The sequence below is a fragment of the Pomacea canaliculata genome, linkage group LG1 (genome assembly GCF_003073045.1).
Source record: "Pomacea canaliculata isolate SZHN2017 linkage group LG1, ASM307304v1, whole genome shotgun sequence".
Lineage (NCBI taxonomy): Eukaryota > Metazoa > Mollusca > Gastropoda > Architaenioglossa > Ampullariidae > Pomacea > Pomacea canaliculata.
The window spans coordinates 40,387,675-40,406,834 of NC_037590.1; the positions used below are offsets into that span (position 1 = coordinate 40,387,675).

The following is a 19,160-nucleotide window of genomic DNA, read 5'->3' on the forward strand; positions in this document are numbered from 1 at the left end:
ATCCCAAGATGGTTTATTGTATGTTTTATGGATTTGTTTTAAATTTTCACCTTGATATAAAATTTCAACAAGTCTAGGAAAACCCCACCAATTCATAAGTGTGCAATTTATTGACAAATAACATTTAGTACAAGTTTATATTTTGGCACATCATGGAGCAGATTTTATGCACTTAAGCATATAAAAGTAACAACTGATGTAACTGTCAATGCATGCATGTTCTACTCGCAAAGAAAGACAAATATTTACTACCATGAATGTGGAGGAGCATACCAAGAAAAAAACAAATGGGTAAAAAATGCCTTTTACCCCATTTTAAAAAGCGTATTATGAATAACAGATCACATACAAACTTTTGAATATGAATGTTGACAAAATATGAAATTAAAAAAATTTTCCATAGAAGCAATTTTTTTACAGTTACGTTAATCTGTAAATACAAGATTGTAAATCTATAGCATTTTTAATGAATGCAAAATATTACAATTACTAAAATATCAATGAGCATTGTGCATTTTAAGGGGTGATTCATTTGGTTCCCATTGCAGGAATAATTTGTTCCTGATGACATATGAAAAATGTCAAGATGCTTATCCACCAATTCTGCTTTTGAATACACAGTTCTTAAAAACAAAATTTTCAAAACAATTGTAAATCCAACTGTAGGTCAGCAGCAAACTTTCAGAGTTTGAGTCAGAAGCTAACCCAAAACTAAAAATTAAACTCACATTGGTTGGGTTGTTAATAGTGCCGTTAATTTGTTGTCACAAAAAGTGTTCTGATTTAAAAAAAAAAAAGAGTGGTCAGTGGAAGAACAGATTTACCTCATCACTAATTTCAGACATCACAGATTACTACTACAACTAGTGTGAGACTTCTAAGCACATTAACTTTTTTAAAAGTGTAAGGTGAAACAGTTTTTCAACAGAAGGTACTAATTACCTGAGACTGTGAGAGATAACCCAACCCATCTCCCCTTTATCAAATGCTAGAGTTAGAGAGGGCAAAGCTCGTTCATCAAAAGATAAAAGCTAGTAGTGAATGAAAAGATGATGAACTGCAAGTAAACAGTACACACAACTATTTCCTTTTCTTAAACAGACCAGTTTAATAAGCTTTCTATTATAGATCAGTGTTTGTGGAAGCTAAGTAATAGTGGATATTCATCAAGAAAGTTAAAGCAGAATGCAAATGCACATTTAAAAATTGCTTGCCCCTATTGTACATAATCTACCAGTTGGTAAAATCATGTTTGCTGCTAACTAGCTATGTAGAGACGTTCAGAATAAAAACAATGCATTAACTTTTTCCATGGTACATCTAATAATAATAATAACAAAGACATTAAAAAGCACCAGTTTTCTTGACAACAGGATTAAAATGGAACAACTATTGCTGTTGTAATCCATTCTAAACAAAATTTATTAAAGCCTCTCTTTTGTATAAAGTACTTTTGATCAAGAAGCAGGTACAAACAAAATATTTAACAAATGCATCATTGGCTAACTAAAATGATTAGACATGATATGCATGGAGCTACATATTAAAGACATAATATGCTAATGAGCTACTTGCGAAAACTAATGGAAATGGATAAAAGTTTGCAAGTTCAATTGGCTCTGCTCATAACTGCCTTTATAAAAGGCACACAAAATAGTTACTTCCCCTCACACATACATTTATATGGAGAGCAATTTCATAGCTACCAAAATAAATTTCAAAATAATTATTTTCAAAAAAGTTACAGATAGAAAAAAAATTTAGCATTTTAAGTTAAAAAAAATAAATAAAACATACTACAGTTAACTTACACCCTTCAGCAAGTTAAAGTTTTACATTGCTGCAGTTGTGTATATAATTTGAACTTTTGGCTCTTCTGTCTTCTCCTACTTCAACCTTATAATGCCCTTTTGTTCTTTACATTGTTCATGCATATCTGATGCACAAAACCTTACAACATATTGCACATCCAATTTCTGCATATGACGTGAACACTTAAGATTGTGAAAAACTTAATTACAGAAAAATAACTGTTATCAGCTGCTTGCAACTAAAATGCATTTCCAACATCAGAAATGCTCTAACACAACAGATTTTTTATTATTACTTTATCAATAATATAGTTTAAAACCCAGCCGCCAAAATGCTAGCTGGCTGCACAGTGAAAAGCTTACAAGCTTTTCTGCTTCTTCTTTCACTTGATTAGCACTTATTAAAGCTTGGAATAAGGCTTGTTTAAAAAGAAAACTAAAAGTAAACTCATTTAATACTTAGAAGTATTATAAATTGTAATGTTTTGTAGTGATTTCTATTAAATTGAACATTTTTTTGTGGACAAATGTTTTCTATACAACTGAACACCAGGACTTGTGGGTCCTCTCTCTCATCCACAAAAATCAAGACTTCATGGTTTTTCTGATTCCTGTTCCTTTTGATTTCCTTTTGCAGACTTCAAATTTTTAGGTTGGTTTTAAGCCAAAGACAAACTGTCTGCTCACTGATGCTGACAATTCTACATTTCAAGTTCTCCTGGAGCACTTGGCAACATCCTGGGAGTACCATTTTGAGCATGTCTGCGATCTCGTCTTTCAAGATCCTTGCTGAATGTGATCCAGAGTTGTTTCACAAGATCCAAAGAGGGTATGTGACCACAATTTTTAGCTAACATGCGAATGATAAACACACCATCATTACGGAGATAGTTGAAAACAAATATCTTGAAACGTGTCTTGTCACTGGAATTAGTAATGTCCAGTAGCTTTGCATACTGACCCATGAAACGTTCTGTACGCCCTGGTAGCACATTATCAGTGAACCACATTCCAAGGTTTATCACATTGGCTGCAAGCAGACCAATCATCCAAAACCACAAAAGCAGGTATATCTTCTCCAGAAAAAGATTCACTGACAGCACACACTGGACAGAAAATGTCTGGACATTGGCCATCTGTCGAATTTTGTAATCACACAAGCCTATTCTTGGGAATGTGACATGATCCTGCCATTTTCCTTTGTTGAAAAACTCTTGTGTTGCATTGACACCAAAGCTCCAGTAGTTGCAGTCCAAAAATGCTGACAAGAAGAAAAACTGGCCAATGATATTACCAACATATAGAATCTTCACAAACATGTACAGGCCGGTGAGATATGTGCCAGTACGCTTTCCAAAGCAGAAAAATAGGCGTGAAAATTTCTCACGAAAATAAGTAATAACACTGAATCGGTACTGCTGGTAAGTTTGTAACCAGTGATGCATAAACACTGCAACATGGCTAAGTTTCTTTTCACGCTCTTCTTCAGGCATCACTGATGTTTCTTGTACCATGGCAACAATCTTTTCGACATTAAGGCCAGAATAGCCCTTCAGCTCACTCCAGATCAAATTGGGAAGCTTGAACAAGAGGGCTTGTATCAGAAACATCACTGTCACCCACCTACAACAGGAAGGCAAAATAAAAATTAACAAAGTCTTAACACTTGCATACTCTAAGTTAAGGCTCAGCCATCACAGGCATTAAGGTCATCAACAAAATTTGGCTTCTAACTAAAAATGACTTTCTTTCTCTGAGTCTGTTTATGCATGTTTGAGGCCACCACTCAACATATTTATCAAATTGGAAATGGACCAAAATGCCCGCACAACTTTAAGTCATGCATCTGCTCCCTCCTCACCCCTTCTACTGGCTGTATCAAGACAGCACTGATCCTTTGATTCTAAAGTGTAAGTTCTTTTCAGCACAAATTTTTGGACAAACCTGTAAAAGTTGAAGTCAAACTCCCATCGATCCTCTTCGCTAAATGGAATAGCCTCATTGAAAGGAATATAGTACATACTATTTATCCAGCAGTAGCTGTCAGCATACCCTTGGTACATTTTGTGTTTGTACTCAGCTGGTAACCAGCAGTGGATAGGTGTGCCAACAAACTGTTTGGCCCCAGTTCCCAATGCTAGTGCCATAAGCAGGCCTACAGTGGCCCAGTGGTTCAGCTGATCCACAGCATCATCATCATGGATTCTTTGCCCTCCAATGTCAGAGAACTGAAGGAGCAAACTGCCCAATCTGAAATTACATATCACTCCACTTAAAACAGACTGAACTGAACCTGGCACATATAAACATCAAATCCAGGAATTAAAAAGAAAATAACTGGTGTGAAACATTTTATAATAATACGCATTTATACAGGTGGTTATGTATGTTGACAGTTTTCAATATAATGTCACAAAATCTATTTAAAAGCTATTTACAACTATGATGGGAAGAAATCAAAAAGTACACTGATATAATCAATCAATCAAACTTTGACACATGTCATCACAAATGATCACTGCAAAAAACATACTTATATTACTAACACAAAAAGATGTCATGGACTGTTATAAATATTGCCCCAAATACTAGAAATATTTAGCAAGGTCAAACTATCAAATGAGTATAATTTCTAACCAGTAAGTCAGGTCTGGCATATATCCCCTCCTGACCCTTCTTTGGTTTTAAACAAATATAAGTATGTCAAAACAGGAATAAATATTCAATGGGATAATAATGATGATGATGATGATCATCATCATGATATAAAGACTTATATTGCATGGAATCATGCCTTTGTATAATAAACAAATCTATGGTCAAACAGTGAATTGAATAATAACATGAATAAATAAAGATGTACATAGCTTCAAAATGATACTCATTATTTACCATGCATAAAATGTTAGGAGTTTTCAGATAAATTATTGGAGAGTTTCAGACCCTTAAATCATACTATACTGACCAGCTGCAGAAAAAGAAACACACTTGTGTACTTGAGGTAATATTATCCTGAATGGTGATATGAGAAACTAGTATCATGTTTTATGTATGTAAATATGTGTCACTAACATTTAATAACTGCTTTATAAGAAAATGTCTATTTGAGATGAGACCTCCAACCAAAATTCTTACATTATTTGACCCTCAATGATAATGTTGAATCTTCTTTTTTTATATAATCTGGATCTCTCTTACGTGATTTACATGCATCTTTATATAATAGAAAATACTAATACTTGTAATAATAAGTTACTGGTCACTGGCCATCAAATAAAATTGATGTTATTTTGTCACAGTTAGTCAAAAGAGACAAGGTTCTTTACTTGCATGCATTAAAAGTTGCACTGTTGATAAGATGTGTCATGTCCACATCTGAGTTTGTCAGTTGAAATTAAACTTGTACACACTAACAGACATATAAATATCCAATATGTGTTTAAAGTAAAGGTAGGCCTGAGACCTTCCGGTCACTGGGGAATGAAGTGTTAGTGACTTTCTCCAGGCCAGATTTTTGTGAGAGTAGTGCCAACAACTCTCCATCACTGCCTTACCTCCCCCAACCCTCTACAGTCTACCACTCAGCAATCACTTTCATGTTTACACCGTGTGCTTACTTCTTGAGCAGTATTTGTTAAATAGATCAAATGACGTCTGGTTTTAAGATTGTATTTCACTCCCTTATATAACACCCTGGAGTCAAAGTAAAGATATATTACCTACAGTACAGCTTTACTTCGGGAAGGTTTAGGATATCATGACATTTTTTACAAACCAGAAAAAAAAGGAACTTGGGTTATAGTCAGGGACTGGATTGGATTTAGGTTAGGTTTCTAGTCAGGAATTTTTTTCTGCTTTCAGGGCGTATATCATTATCTCTATAAAATCCTATGTCAATGCATAGTGAGCCTCCCTAAGTTATAGGAAATGTGTTGAATGTTTCTTTTTATAAAAGTTTTATAGTTCAATATATTACAGAAGATAATACAGTGCATTTTTATTCTACTGCAAGACCTTAAGATAAAATGAATGCATTTGACCCAGTGAGATCACTTTTATCAGGGAAAGTTATCAGCACATGTGAAAAACATGAGATTGCATGAGACAAAGTACACCATGTAAGGGACTCCAGATAAGGACATAAAAAGTTTACTAATTAAGGCAGTCTTCACTACCTACATATTCTACAATCTGCATTCTGACATTAAGCATGATAAAATGACAGTGATAGCGTATCTAGGAAAGTGTAGTAAATCACAGATGAAGTCGAGAGAAAAAAAAAATAGATAAGTCTAGTTTGTGTAAACTTTAATGTACAACCAATATGTTACAATATTCAAGAAACAGTAAAACCAATTTCTGTTTGTTCTAAATAGTTTACTTGAATACCATCTGCTGTTTTCTTATCCATTTCTACAGCTTTGTCTATGGAAAGTAAATTTTTTAAAATTATCCAATAATAAATGAAACTGATTTTTATTATCTGCATATATCTATTGTCAATATGAAGTGTTTGTCACACTGGACTTAGCCATTGAGCTTTAATATAATTTACCTCTGTGTGTGTGTGTGCATTTTCAAACCCTTTATACTTACAGTTTTGCCATTATTCTCAAGCAGGATTACTTCCGACCTGAAAATTAATTTTTAAACTTAGCATTAATAGCTGACATAAAAACCTGCTTATTACACATAAAAATATATACAGAAATTTAGAAATTATCAATAATAAGGCGATGTCAAGACCTGGTTCGTTTAAACCGTGTCAGACATTTGCTTCGATTTTAACACATGACCAATGCTACCGGTAATATTGACAAAATGCATTTGTGACCACTGTTCTCTGGTTACACTATAAGTTCAAGTCGATTATGTCAATTATTTCATGCCATTTAAACGTAATCAGTGGGTATATAAAAATGCTTTCTGACGTTCCCGCTTTGACTCATACGTGGTTCGCATTTTTTTCATCGAAAAACAAGACAAAGCCAATGGTAGCAATTTCCATTCTGTTTTTATCACGGGCGTCATACAAGTTCATGATTTTTATGCCGTTTAAAATAGTCACTTGTACACTGGGTGTCGTTCCTGAAAAAAATGCGGCCACGACGCATATAAAAATACAGGTCAACAAACAAAGATCACAATTATGCGAAACTAGGTCATTGATATTCACTTACTCTGTTTACTGGCCTTTGATTTCACTGTTGGTTTTTTTTTCACATGGAAAACGTAGAATCATAACTTTCTCTGTGAAAGTGCCACACATACCACATTTTGTTTCCACAGGAAGACTGCGCCAATCACTCGAGCATGCGCACTTGAGCAACCTACAGATATACATACACTCCCTGCACCTACTGCACAAGTTGTGATTGTTACTCTATGGCTGCACGTGGGTGGTAAAACTATCTCTATGATTGTTGTACATTTACTAATGACATAAGTCCTTTCAGTAGCTCGATCACCACTCTTTGATTCCTGCGATTGACAATTTGCACAAAATCACTATAAAATTTCATAAATCCGCGTCGTTTAATTAATTGTAGCTTGTAGACCTACATGTAATTATATGTACTGTACTTGCACAATGGACGGCGATGTGTCACTGCCAATCCCTAATTGTCAGTTGTATATCCGTTTAAATGAAGGCTGGCGGTGACAATAGTTTGTTTATAAGGAGATCGCATGTATGCCCTGCTCTTCTCCCCTCTTCTCCGCCTCTTTTTTAAAAAAAAATATGAACTCGATGGGTATAGACCGTATAGTAAATTAAATGACGAAAAATGACTTTAAAGCAGGGGTGTCAAACTCAATTACCCAGCGGGCCAAATCTCACATCACACACAAGGTGGCGGGCCGAAGGTTATTATTTAAGTCCGATAACTTTTTATTGAACACAAAAAATGAATGTTATTAATTTTGTGTAAACAAAATCATACAAACCAAGGCTTAGCAGTTTTCCTTTTTCATTTATTTTGTCAGAAGTGGACGTTTCACATCTTTTCTTGACAACAAGTTTGTTTATGTTTGAAGTAAGTTTCTGTGTTGTGGCGATTCTCAGGATGGACTGCAAGTGTACATCACTAAGACGACTCCTGTGTGATGTTTTAATTGTTGATCTTCATCACAGACAAAAGTTGCTCACACAAATATGTGCTGCCAAACATGCTCAAGATTCGAGCCGCATGTAGACGAAGGTGGGGCATCGTTTGTGGGAGGGAATGAGTGAACTGTGCAGGCCCCACACAGTCGCACTTTGCCTTCAGTCTCTCATTACACTTTCTTTAGCTTCTGTTTTGCATTCAGGCTTTTCAGCTTCTGATGTTTAGTCTCGTAATGCTGTCTAAGATTATATACTTTGGTCACAGCTATTGTATCTCCACAAAGTAGACACTGGTTTAACGCTGATATCAGTAAACATGTAGTCAGCCTCCCATTGCATGGCTTTGAAAGACTGTTTTCAAAATCAACTTTTCTCTTGGCCATTTTAACGGCTAACTTTAATTTGAAATTTGATTGGTATTGAAATTACAAAATTACAAAAGTCCCTTCACTACACAGTGTAATGTTCTCGATCTTTATTAAGTAAATTAACAGTAAGTAAAAGTCTTTAGAAAAGTCACAACACGTGCTTAGCTCTGATCATCTGCCTTTGTTTCCCGACAGATGGCGCACCAGTACTTACGACTAGCGTTAAGTTCACACACTACACACAGCTTTCAATTAATTCAAATAAACAATCGCGTGCTCTGCTCTGTTCAGTACTATTTGCTATGACATGTGATGTTATTGCATCAGTATATGTACGTAAAAGAAGATATAATTAGGCAAACAAGACACAAATCATCAATACACACCCAATCAGCATTAGAAAACAGGACCCACATGGACCCACGTTGACCCTATATAGCAGAATCTAGGGGGCATATGGTAAACCTATATAGGTCCCAACGTAGAAAGCGCAAACGGGTTAACAATGGGTCCTATATGGGATTTTCCATATAGGCAATATGGGCAAATCCCAGATAAATCCCAGATCACTTTTTCAGCTGCTTTTGGTAATTTTAGGTATTTTGGTGTATTCTGATTTGCAAAAAATATCAACTACATCAACATAACCCTACAAATGCAAAATAAATGGATTAATAATGACTGTCTTGCAATGATTGCATAAGAAACAGCAAAAACGTTCATAAAAAATCCATAATGTTACAAAAAACAAACATAACTTTTTGTTTACTGATGTTTATTTAACTGTTAATTAAAAAAAATGATTATTTACACAAATTCTTAAAGCATTGACCTGTACAGGTTTATGTCAGAGTTTTCCAGACAAATATTGGTTGAAATTTTTACAGCTTTAATTCTCCTGTAATTCACCCTCAACCCCAGAATTATTTATAGGCTTTAAAAGTCTTTCTTTCCTCCCATTTTAGCGATCTCTCGCCCCAGTCAGCCATTTCGAAATCTGAACTTGCAGTTCCACTTCCGTAGCATCAGGATAACTTTTTCTTGCAGCATCTAAAAATAGAACAAATATAAGAATATGAAGTCTGCATAAAAATAAGCATTTAATTGTATGTCGCTGAAATTAAAAATCCAGAATATACGGTGAAATAAAAAAGGTACAAGCAAATTATAAAGATATGTAAAGTGGCATAAAAATTTTTAAAGCGTTATAAACAGAAACAAGTGGAGCTGCATTTTTGAATTTCAGTTAGAATTCTATAGGCAGGAGAACTCTATCCATAAACTGTCATCTTTAATCCCTTTCTACACAGTATAACCAGCTGATTAAAAGGACCAGACATTGCATAAACATGTGTACATATTTTAAAATTTGCAATGTAATTCGACCACACTGAAATATTTTTTCTCAATGACTCATGAAAACACAAAGTCAAATATTTAAATCCTTACCCTGAACTGTTCTTAAAATAAAGGGGTGGTTTTTCAGACCCTTCTTTCCCTTCAGGCCATTATAGTTGTAACACCGGGCTAATTGTGTTGAAAATAGCACAGACAGTATACTCTTGACCACGAGCTTTAAGTTTAAGCCTCCCTTCATCGCCAAATAGCATTCCTGGAAACAGACAAAAATAAACAAACATCCTTTTTATAATAAAACTTGCTGTGGTCAGTATCATGATACATGTTATGAGAACTAGTATTATAAGAGCAAAATATGGATGAAAACATTAAGGAAGTTTCATATTTTTCTTCGTAACCAAGCTAAAGTGGTTACAGAAAATTTATTATCAGCTGTAATCATGCCACCATAACAATGCTTTTGTTACTTTTTAGTACTGCAGACATTATACAACATAATGCTATGAAAACCTTTAAAGGGAATAGCACACAGACACTTGACTCCTAACAAATCAGAATAGAGTACATACCAAGCGTGCACGTTTTCCTGGATCTGTCTTTAAATCCAACTTGAGATATTCTACATCCTCTGAAGATTTTAAGGGAAACTGTAACCCTTGTGTCAGATGTCAGCTCCTTTTCTTGGGTTTGGCACTCCATCTGCGCAAGCCTATTTTTCACGTCTTTCACGTCAGTTTTCATCTCTTCCAGAAGAGACAGTATATGCTGTACAGCTTTCTGTAGTTTATCTTGTTTACCTGGAACCAACAAAATGCAATAGCAGAAAACATGTAAAATAGTGATCCTTATTTATTTCAATTTTTTCACTATGGCAAAAGAAGCCTGGGATTTTGCACTTCTAGTTATATTTCACAAAAACGCTGTTCAAAAGTCTTGGCCGAGGTAAGAACAAACAAAATGTTAAAATGATTATGAACAAAATGACTTCAAATTACCTTCCAAGGGGTTGGGGGTCCCTGTGCTGGCAGGATGAACACCAGACAAGGGGCGCTGGAGGCGTGAAGGCAAAGGTGCTAATTAGATGTCACAAATCAAGACCAAAAGCACAGCATAAATTTCACTTTAATATAATCAAGTACTTTAGTCCCTTTCACTCTTATAGGGCAAAATCACAACCAAAGTTACACTGTTTGTGCCGTAATGACATGTTATAGAGTTCAACAGTTCATAAATTTTCTTCTGCACAAGAATTAATTATGAATATTAGGAATCAAAAATAAATTGCACTTACTAATGACTTGTGCAGGAGAACTGGAAGCATAGAACATGACGAATCTGGCTTTATAGCTCTAATTAATGAAGCTTGCATCTGGTTCAACAGATTGTGATGGCCAGTTGCACATCCTGTGACCACTTTCATCTTTAAATGCCAGCAGCCAGCTATTAGAATAACAGTAAAATAAAATTATTGACCATCATACAGTCATTACCATTTGTTGTAGAGAAAATGCCATTAAAGTTAATTTGTCTGAATCGATACTTTTAACGCTACTATACCAGTAAACAGAAGGAACTGTCGAAATTCTGTTTGCTTTCGAATCGTAAAGTTCGTGACCTACACTTTCGTAATCGCAATTTATTTGAGGAAATTCTGACAGCTCCGAATTCTCTGCATCGCTAACGGCTAAAGATTTATCAAATTGCAAGCTTTCAGAACTGCTGGGCCTGATTTCTACTTCTCTCTGGAAAAACTTGTGCATTTATTGCGTTAATGTTGTACTCTAATCTTTCGTCTCTTAGCGTAATATTCTGCACTGAACTTGGAAGTAAAATCTCAATAACTATGCTAATTTAGAGTATATAAATTATACATACTGTTATTGAAGAGTCCAACACATGTATCAGTATTGGAATTGACGGCTGAAGAAGCTTAATTATAATTCCTTTTGCGAAAAGTGTAGAAACAGCTTTGCAAATGGCGCGCAGTTCCGATCACGTAGTACACAATTGGCTAAAAGTCACGTGCCATTATTAGGGGTTATGGCCCTTGGTTGGTAAGAGTACTCTCCCCCGTCAATATAGGTAACCTATATAGGACCTAGATAACGTTGACAGTACGATGCGCATAGGGCAAGCAGCAATTATTTCAACACCGTGGCTTGCTATTTATACTCGGATACAGTGGAACCTCGGTTAACGAACTTAATCCGTTCTGGAAAGCTGTTCGTTATCTGAAATGTTTGTTATCCGAAACAATTTTTTCCATAAGAAATAAAGGAAATAGATCGATTTAATTGGTTCCCAGCCCCTGTTGACTGGATAAAATTTGAAAGTTACAGGCTATATATATATAGGTATTTGTTGTAATGAGAACAGTTATAATGCGATATAAATGGAGTTAAATAAACATAAAAACATTAACGAAAGCATTTAAACATCAGAAAACTTGCCGTTTTGACGGCGTGGTTGGAAGCAGGTGTGGGGAGGAAGGGGTGGAATTACTGCTTTGATTCCCCCTCCATGAGCACACGTGACATTGTAAAATCGGGGTGACTTCCCTTTTCTGTAGCTTTGAGGTTAAAGGAAAAAACTTGTCCAGTGTCTGTTCCTTCTGTCTTTTTTGTAAAACTCTTCGGTAATACGACATCACATATCCGACAGACGCATGCCACCTTCGTACTTTGAAATCGTTTCCTTTTTCAATTCATTTGTTGGCCGCTTCCTTGTCATTACCTCACTACTATTGCTCTTAATCTTTTTTGGAGCCATGATTGAGGATTATCTTACTAAAATAAAGCACAAAAATCACTAAATAAGAAGGATGCGCATAGATAAGGAACGACTGATCGTAACTGTGTCTCGGGCGCTAATGATTGCATGCTGGTCGGTCACGTGGGGTTCAGGTGGCTGTTCGTTATCCGAAATTTTGTTCGCTATCCGAGACAAACTTTTAACGAAATTTTTGTTCGTTAACCGAAATATTCGCTATCCGAGGCGTTCGCTAACCGAGGTTCCACTGTACTTATCTCTTTGGCGGCAGTCATTAACTCTTGACAGTCAGTATTCCACAGTTGGCACTTATCATCCACAGTCCACGTGTATAATTCACAGTTCACAGTTATCATGCACAGTTCGCACATATAATTCCAGATGGTATATATATAAGTCCTTGGAGAAGCTATACTCCCACCAACTTGATCTCCACAAGTTTGCTTCTCACAACTTAACGTCTCATCGAGACGACTTCCGCTCGCCAGCCCGCAGAGTCAGACAGTGATGAGTTTCTACTAGTCTGAGGATGAGCTGCCTCATCATACACGTGGGTTTCCCCTAGTCACCCTTTGATCTCGGACCGATTCAGGGAAGTTAACAGGTACTAAAAATCTTCGACCCGCGGCCCGTGTTCAGGCCATCGTGTCCCGTGTCAAAGGTCAGATTTGTGGGCCCCGCCTTCACCATCCCTTCTGGTCATCAACAGGAGCGGTGGTAACTTGACCAGTGCACTGTTGGTGGTCTGTACAAACTTCACTAAACTCATCTCATCTCTGGCTGTCCTCGACGGGAACTTTTCTGTTGTTTGCCTTCTACTTGTCGCCAGGCCATTAACAATGATTTACTAAAATTAATTCGCGGGCCAGGTAAAATTTCCTGGCGGGCCGGATGTGGATGTGGCCCGCGGGCCGGGTGTTTGACACCCCTGCTTTAAAGGATCAAACTAAGGTGACCAGACGTCCCGCTTTAGGCGTCCTTCGTTCTTCGTCCAGACGTCCCGCTTTAGGCCTCATCAAGCGGCGTTAGGACTACGCGGGGCCTGGGGCAGACCATCCGCGCGGGGCCGGGGTAATGGAGTACGTGTATCTATATATTGATATGATGCCGGAACCGGACAAGGTGTGCAGCTCACACAAACTATTCCCATGTTGATAGACACAGCTTGAGGGGATCTCACCAGCTTCCGAAAGACACACTTGATGGTCCTGTCTACGGTTGGAGGATTCCCAAGTTTAAAAACCATTTGAACAGCCCTGAAAAATCTGTTGTAGAAGCTTCTACAGGAAACTTTTTTTTAAAGAAAAATCATCATTTTCACGAAAACTTTTTCCACTAAGACATTTGCCAGGCAGCTAGCACTGTTTTTTTCGCAGGTATCTGGCCAAAAGCATGGGCTGGCAAGCATACAGCTCACTTCTGCAAGAAATTATGTTGGAGACGTGTTTCACGGAATGTTGTTTAAGAAATGAAATGAGGCGGCCCCAGAATGTATATACTGTACTAACAGTCGCTGACAACAAATTAAGCCGACTGCCGAAAAGCCCGAGGATAAAGTTTCAAAACTAGTGAAGACGAATGCTTGAAGCTGTGGCACCATTGTAACCAGAAGGCAAGATGTCTACCAACTGTGCTACCTTGACAAACGAATCTTTCTATTTTAATTGACTTTCTCGACGCGACAACGACACAAACAGAAATTTCTGAAGCCTTCTGACATGGACAAAACATCAGATTTGGATCAAATTGTTTTCTTTAAAATAAACTCTTCCTTATTTAATTTGCTTTCTCTATACTCATGTAAAACAAAAGGTGAAAAGTTCAAGTGTTTATACCTTTAAATTAAAAACTGCGGTTGCTGGTGATCCCACAGGGACCCACGGGGCCCTCGCTGCTCATTTGTCACTCCGATCACGTGACCCACCCGCTACGCTCCGCCTCGCACCGTTGCGTTAACAACCCTTGTGCGCATGCCCGACCTCACCCAGCTTTGTTGAGCGGGTGGCAGGGCCATCGAATAGCCATTACTGATCATTACCCATAATTTTTCACCAAGAGGCTAGCCGGGTGGAGTACGGAAAAGAAGGTAATAAAAAAAAAAAAGAAAAAAAAAAGGTGTGTTGGGGACGGATCTGATCTCACGGCTACCGACAACTTATAACTTCAAAGAAAGTCGTTTCCTTGTTGTCCTAACGATGGCGCTGTCAAAGAGTACTTGGTTTAGAAAAAATCCGAGACTAAGCTAAACATTTGTTGTTTCTCTCGCCTACTGGTTGCTAAAGAAAGGAAAGGGTGCTGTACTTTGAAACATTGTCTGACGGGAAAACAGTTCCAGTCTCGACCCTGGCAGTTCCCCTTCCTCTCAGATTTTATCTCATCGAATGTCTCGCTTCAACAAAGGCTTCATGACCAATTTCCGGTAAGTGGATTATGACAGTGCTAGCTTAGGAAATAACGATGATGATACATTGAGTGGGCTAACTGTGAGTGGTTTACTGGCTCTAGGCCTCCTAGAAGAGCTTTTCTTGTCACTGGGCCAAGCGAACGTGGAAGTGAGAGCTGCTATGAAGTAGTAACCACAAGGCTTTATATCAGTTTCATAAGGCTTGATGCAATTTATATCAGCTGCAGTTAATTCTTTTCCGAACTGAAAAGGACGAAATGAATGTCTCTGCCCTGTGACTTATATGTCCTGCATGTCTCCTTTACAAACATTTCGGAACATCTGACTGCAAAGGTTCGACAGCCACAAACAAATCGCAAACGTCTCACTTTCGAAGAGGCCAACCATCTGTGATATCATTTGTTTTAAATCGGAGAGGGAATCAACACCACGATGCCCAAACAATAAGGAAAGTGGAGAAGAGAATACCGAAGAAGAGGAAAGATACAGGGAGGAGGATACATGGAAAGTGTGGACAGCGCTGGTGTGATTAACTCCCCATGGGGCTTTGAGGAACCGTGAAAAATGGACAGAGCTGGTGGCGAGGTCACCGTTGGTCAACGAGCATGAAAGCTGGGGTCACATGACAGTGATTTGTCACTGGCCACCTTAGAAACTCAGCTTCATCTCCATGTTCCGGTGAGATGGTCGAGGAACTCGGGAAAATGTGCTTCTGGGGAAGAGATGGAGATGAGAAATGATGTTACAAAACCAGATGCGTAGGTAGAAATAGTAGGTTGCCATGAGAACGCTGCGGTAGGTAGAAGTGGTATTGGAATATTAACGTCTCTGTGGTAGGCCTGTAAGTCCAGATGTAACTGTGCTTTCAACATGATCATAGACTTACACAATGGTGGAAGCAGCACACACACACACAAACCCACTTATCTTTTTAGTCTTCTTTGTCCTCCTAGTGCCGCAACCATACCAGCGGATCAGGTTCTGGGCCGAGGATCGATCTCCTCCTGGTCTGTCTCCGAACCCTGCGTTTCATCTGTGGGTTTAAGTCCAGAACTTGTCTCGTTAAACTCGGTGTCAAATTGCAATAAAATCAAATTGTCAACCGTACAATGCAGTCTATGCAAAAACTTATTAAATACATGTTTTACTAAAAACAAGGATATCGGCCGGCAGCTCTTCCTTGCGATGTAAGTGTAGAAGCAGGACTGAAGTATCGTTGGAAGTCAGAGAAACATTGCAGTGTACTGCTGACGTCAAGCAATGTCTGTAAGACACAATAACAAACACGTTAATGCTTTGTACAAAGCCAGGATCGTGTTTTCACGAGCAAACCTTCGATGTCGCAGTTGAAATATTTTCACGGGTGAGTCCCGTGCTGTGTCCTGGTGACCGTTAGCACGGACACCTCGTGTCGCGGCCTAGTGTCGCGTAGTCACTGGGTCAGTGAAACTTATTCTCTCCCTTGTCTTGCCGTCCACACAAAGTCCTCGACATTATGGGATAGCAATTGTCATGAACTGTGGAGGGCCGGGCCATCTTGTCACTTATTTCTTGTTGGTGTTCTTTGTAGGGTACTGTTGTCCGTTTTCGATGTCCTCCATTGACTGGGCAGGCAACTCTGACCACGCGTACAATGATGTCTGGAGGGGAGAGGATCGGGTAGGTTGTTGCCGTCTGTCACTCCGATCTTGTTCACTCCATTGAGTATGACGTGTGTGTTCCTGGCAGTTGGAGGTACCTAGGGGGACAGTAGCAGGGTGTTTGTGGTCCGTCGTGCACTAGTCATCTTCGTTAACAGCAGCCTCGTTGTCGATGACGTCACCGGTTCTGGGACGTGTGCGTCTCGGTTCAGCGGATATGTTAATTGTTGTAAACGGCGAACTTGACTTTTTCACGAACTTTAGACACGTTGTGTGGTAACGGCTGAATAGCCTGGTGGCTAGAGACGAGGTCTGAAGACTGAAAAGTGGTGTGTTCAAATCCGACAGTGACAAATCAAATGAGTGAGTGAGTGAGTGAGTGAGTGAGTGAGTGAGTGAATGAGTGAGTGAGTGAGTGAATGAGTGAATGAATGAGTGAGTGAATGAGTGAGTGAGTGAGTGAATGAGTGAGTGAATGAGTGAGTGAGTGAGTGAGTGAGTGAGTGAGTGAGTGAGTGAGTGAATGAGTGAGTGAGTGAGTGAGTGAGTGAGTGAGTTTTAAAAATCACTTTTTTCGGCGTTCTTTGACGGTGACGACACCATCATCGGCACTTGTCCCGCTTTCGCCCCCGAAACGTCTGGTCACCTTAATCAAACATATGTATACCCGCTCCATAGAAAAAGAAAAGCATCAGAGTGTGGAATGTTATATATTACGTCAACATCTCTCTTTTTTAAAAAAGGGAAAAAATCCCGACCAAGGCCGGGCCCCCTTCACAGCCGCGAGACTGAGCAGCACGTACATCATCTCCCCAACTCCCCGTCTCTTCCGGTCTGCGCCTGGTGTACGTGCATCTAGTCTAGCCAGAACCCGATCGCCTTATGTCCATCCTGTCTACTTTATACTGACACACCCACATTTATCTGACGATGGAATCCACAAAAATCCTGCCTTACCCAAAGGGGTGTTCTCTCGATTGGTACCAAGGAATATACGCTTACCTCTACATTCATATATGATGACAACCGTACGATACGTGCTGTCGAGTCACATACAAAGAAGTATATGTAAATTTTAAAAATGTATTTATGTACCCAATTCTCCTAACTCCTACACCGCTAATACATACTTTCTTCCTCTTTTAATGCCTACGGATAACCAAAGGGGAGAAAAGGAATTTCGAGGTACATATATACGTGATCGAGCCATTTGACAACGGACCAGAACACGTCCACGGCGCAAAGGTACTTCTCCCGCACTCGAAATAAGGACAAGGGATCGAAGGATCGAGTGCAATTTTCCACTACTTATATACAAAAAACTTGGGTCACCTGTCGCAGGGTCTCTCAATCTCAGATTCTCAGTAAGTCTGTGAGGTAAGTCGTCTCACTCACGCGCAGATGACTGGTCAAGGAAAGAGAATGGGTTGCAGGGAACAATTAAAGCACTGTCAGCAGTACACGCGACCCCAAAGCAAGCTCTCCCGCTACAGTATATTTATATACACCAGCAGGATTTCTTCCACTTCATTGACTTCATTACAACATTTGACACAAAAAGGGATGTGGTTTGATTTGACAAGATTTATAACACCATAGAAGAGTATATATACCTGATCGGAAACCATCAAGCCTGTAAAAGAATTGTAGACTTCTGTCATACACCTTGAACTTGAGTCCACCCCACCCCCTGTCGTGTACTGTTACTGCTGCTGCTACGAATAAACTTAAAAAGCATATATACAATGCAGTTCTAGAAAACCATTCACCCCACTGATAGAAATATCGATGGTGACCCTTTGCACTTCCTAGACGACTTTGACCTCATGGCGAGAAGTAAATGATGTATGCACTTCAGGACCTCACTCACAGATAGAGCATATGCGATAGAGACCAACACTGGCAAAGTCAGAGTGAACACTACATGAAGTGATAAGTGATAACACTTCAAGTCCAAAGATATGACAGCCACACGCCAGAGATATCTGTATCAAGATTTTATATCAGCTGAACTAGGTCTGGCACACGAGCACAGTCAGTTTTGTTTCCAAGAGTTCAGTGTAGCTTCCATTCTGTTTATGAGAGATCGAGAGACGTGATAGTGACACAGAAAAAAAAAAAAAAGGATCCAGCTAGACATTCGAGACGTCTGGCCTGAGGAAACTAAACTGCTCCGAAATTTTTGTTTAATCAAAACACAAGATCGAATTTTTTTATGTGTATTTGAGATGTTACCAGGGTCTGTACCACGTACTCGACCTATAGACTGCTTTGGTACGGGTGGCGAACGACCTGCTATCTGTTTGCGATCATGACTACAAATCGGGGTCCTATGCTCAATTTATCGGCTGCTTTTGGCACTTTGGACCATCACATTCTCTTCCAGCAGTTTCATACTTACTTTGGCCTCTCCGACACAGAACGTCCTTGGTTGGTTTCCCTCCTGTCTGCTCGCACCAATTAAGTCTGTTACTGTTTAGTTTCGCCTGCTGCTGTGCAATACAGAGTGCATCAGGATTGTCCTTGAGCCTTTCCTGTTTACTGCCTGTGTCCAGCCACTTATAATCTTAATTGTGATTCACCATTCTGGCTTGAAGTACCACACGTATTCCGATGAAAGTCATCCTTCACAGTCTCTACCGAATCGAGTGTGACAGCTTTAATTATTTGTTTCGCCCTATAACTAGCCTCGCGGATCATTTC

General features: G+C 38.8%; 1 protein-coding gene across 3 annotated transcripts; it reads right to left on the minus strand.

Annotated features, from left to right (window-relative positions):
* Positions 1-87: 87 nt before the first annotated feature.
* On the minus strand, positions 88-19,160 carry LOC112567803 (innexin unc-9-like). 3 transcript variants are annotated; one of them, XM_025244661.1, is made up of 5 exons: positions 18,859-19,153; positions 6,992-7,141; positions 6,408-6,444; positions 3,756-4,061; positions 88-3,434 (listed from the first exon to the last, which is right to left on the minus strand). In XM_025244661.1, the coding sequence occupies exons 3-5, from the start codon at positions 6,416-6,418 to the stop codon at positions 2,513-2,515; spliced, it is 1,239 nt and encodes a 412-aa protein (XP_025100446.1). In that variant the 5' UTR covers positions 6,419-6,444; positions 6,992-7,141; positions 18,859-19,153; the 3' UTR covers positions 88-2,512. The 3 variants fall into 3 exon arrangements, with proteins under 3 accessions (XP_025100446.1, XP_025100453.1, XP_025100438.1); XM_025244668.1 differs by lacking the exon at positions 6,992-7,141 and having other exon boundaries at positions 18,859-19,160; XM_025244653.1 differs by lacking the exon at positions 18,859-19,153 and having other exon boundaries at positions 6,992-7,705.

Bases quoted from the DNA above. Each gene is read 5' to 3' on its own strand.
- LOC112567803 (XM_025244668.1), bottom strand. The intron at 3,435-3,755 runs GTTTGTCCAAAA...TTCCTGTTGTAG, and splicing joins TTTGACTTCAACTTTTACAG to GTGGGTGACAGTGATGTTTC.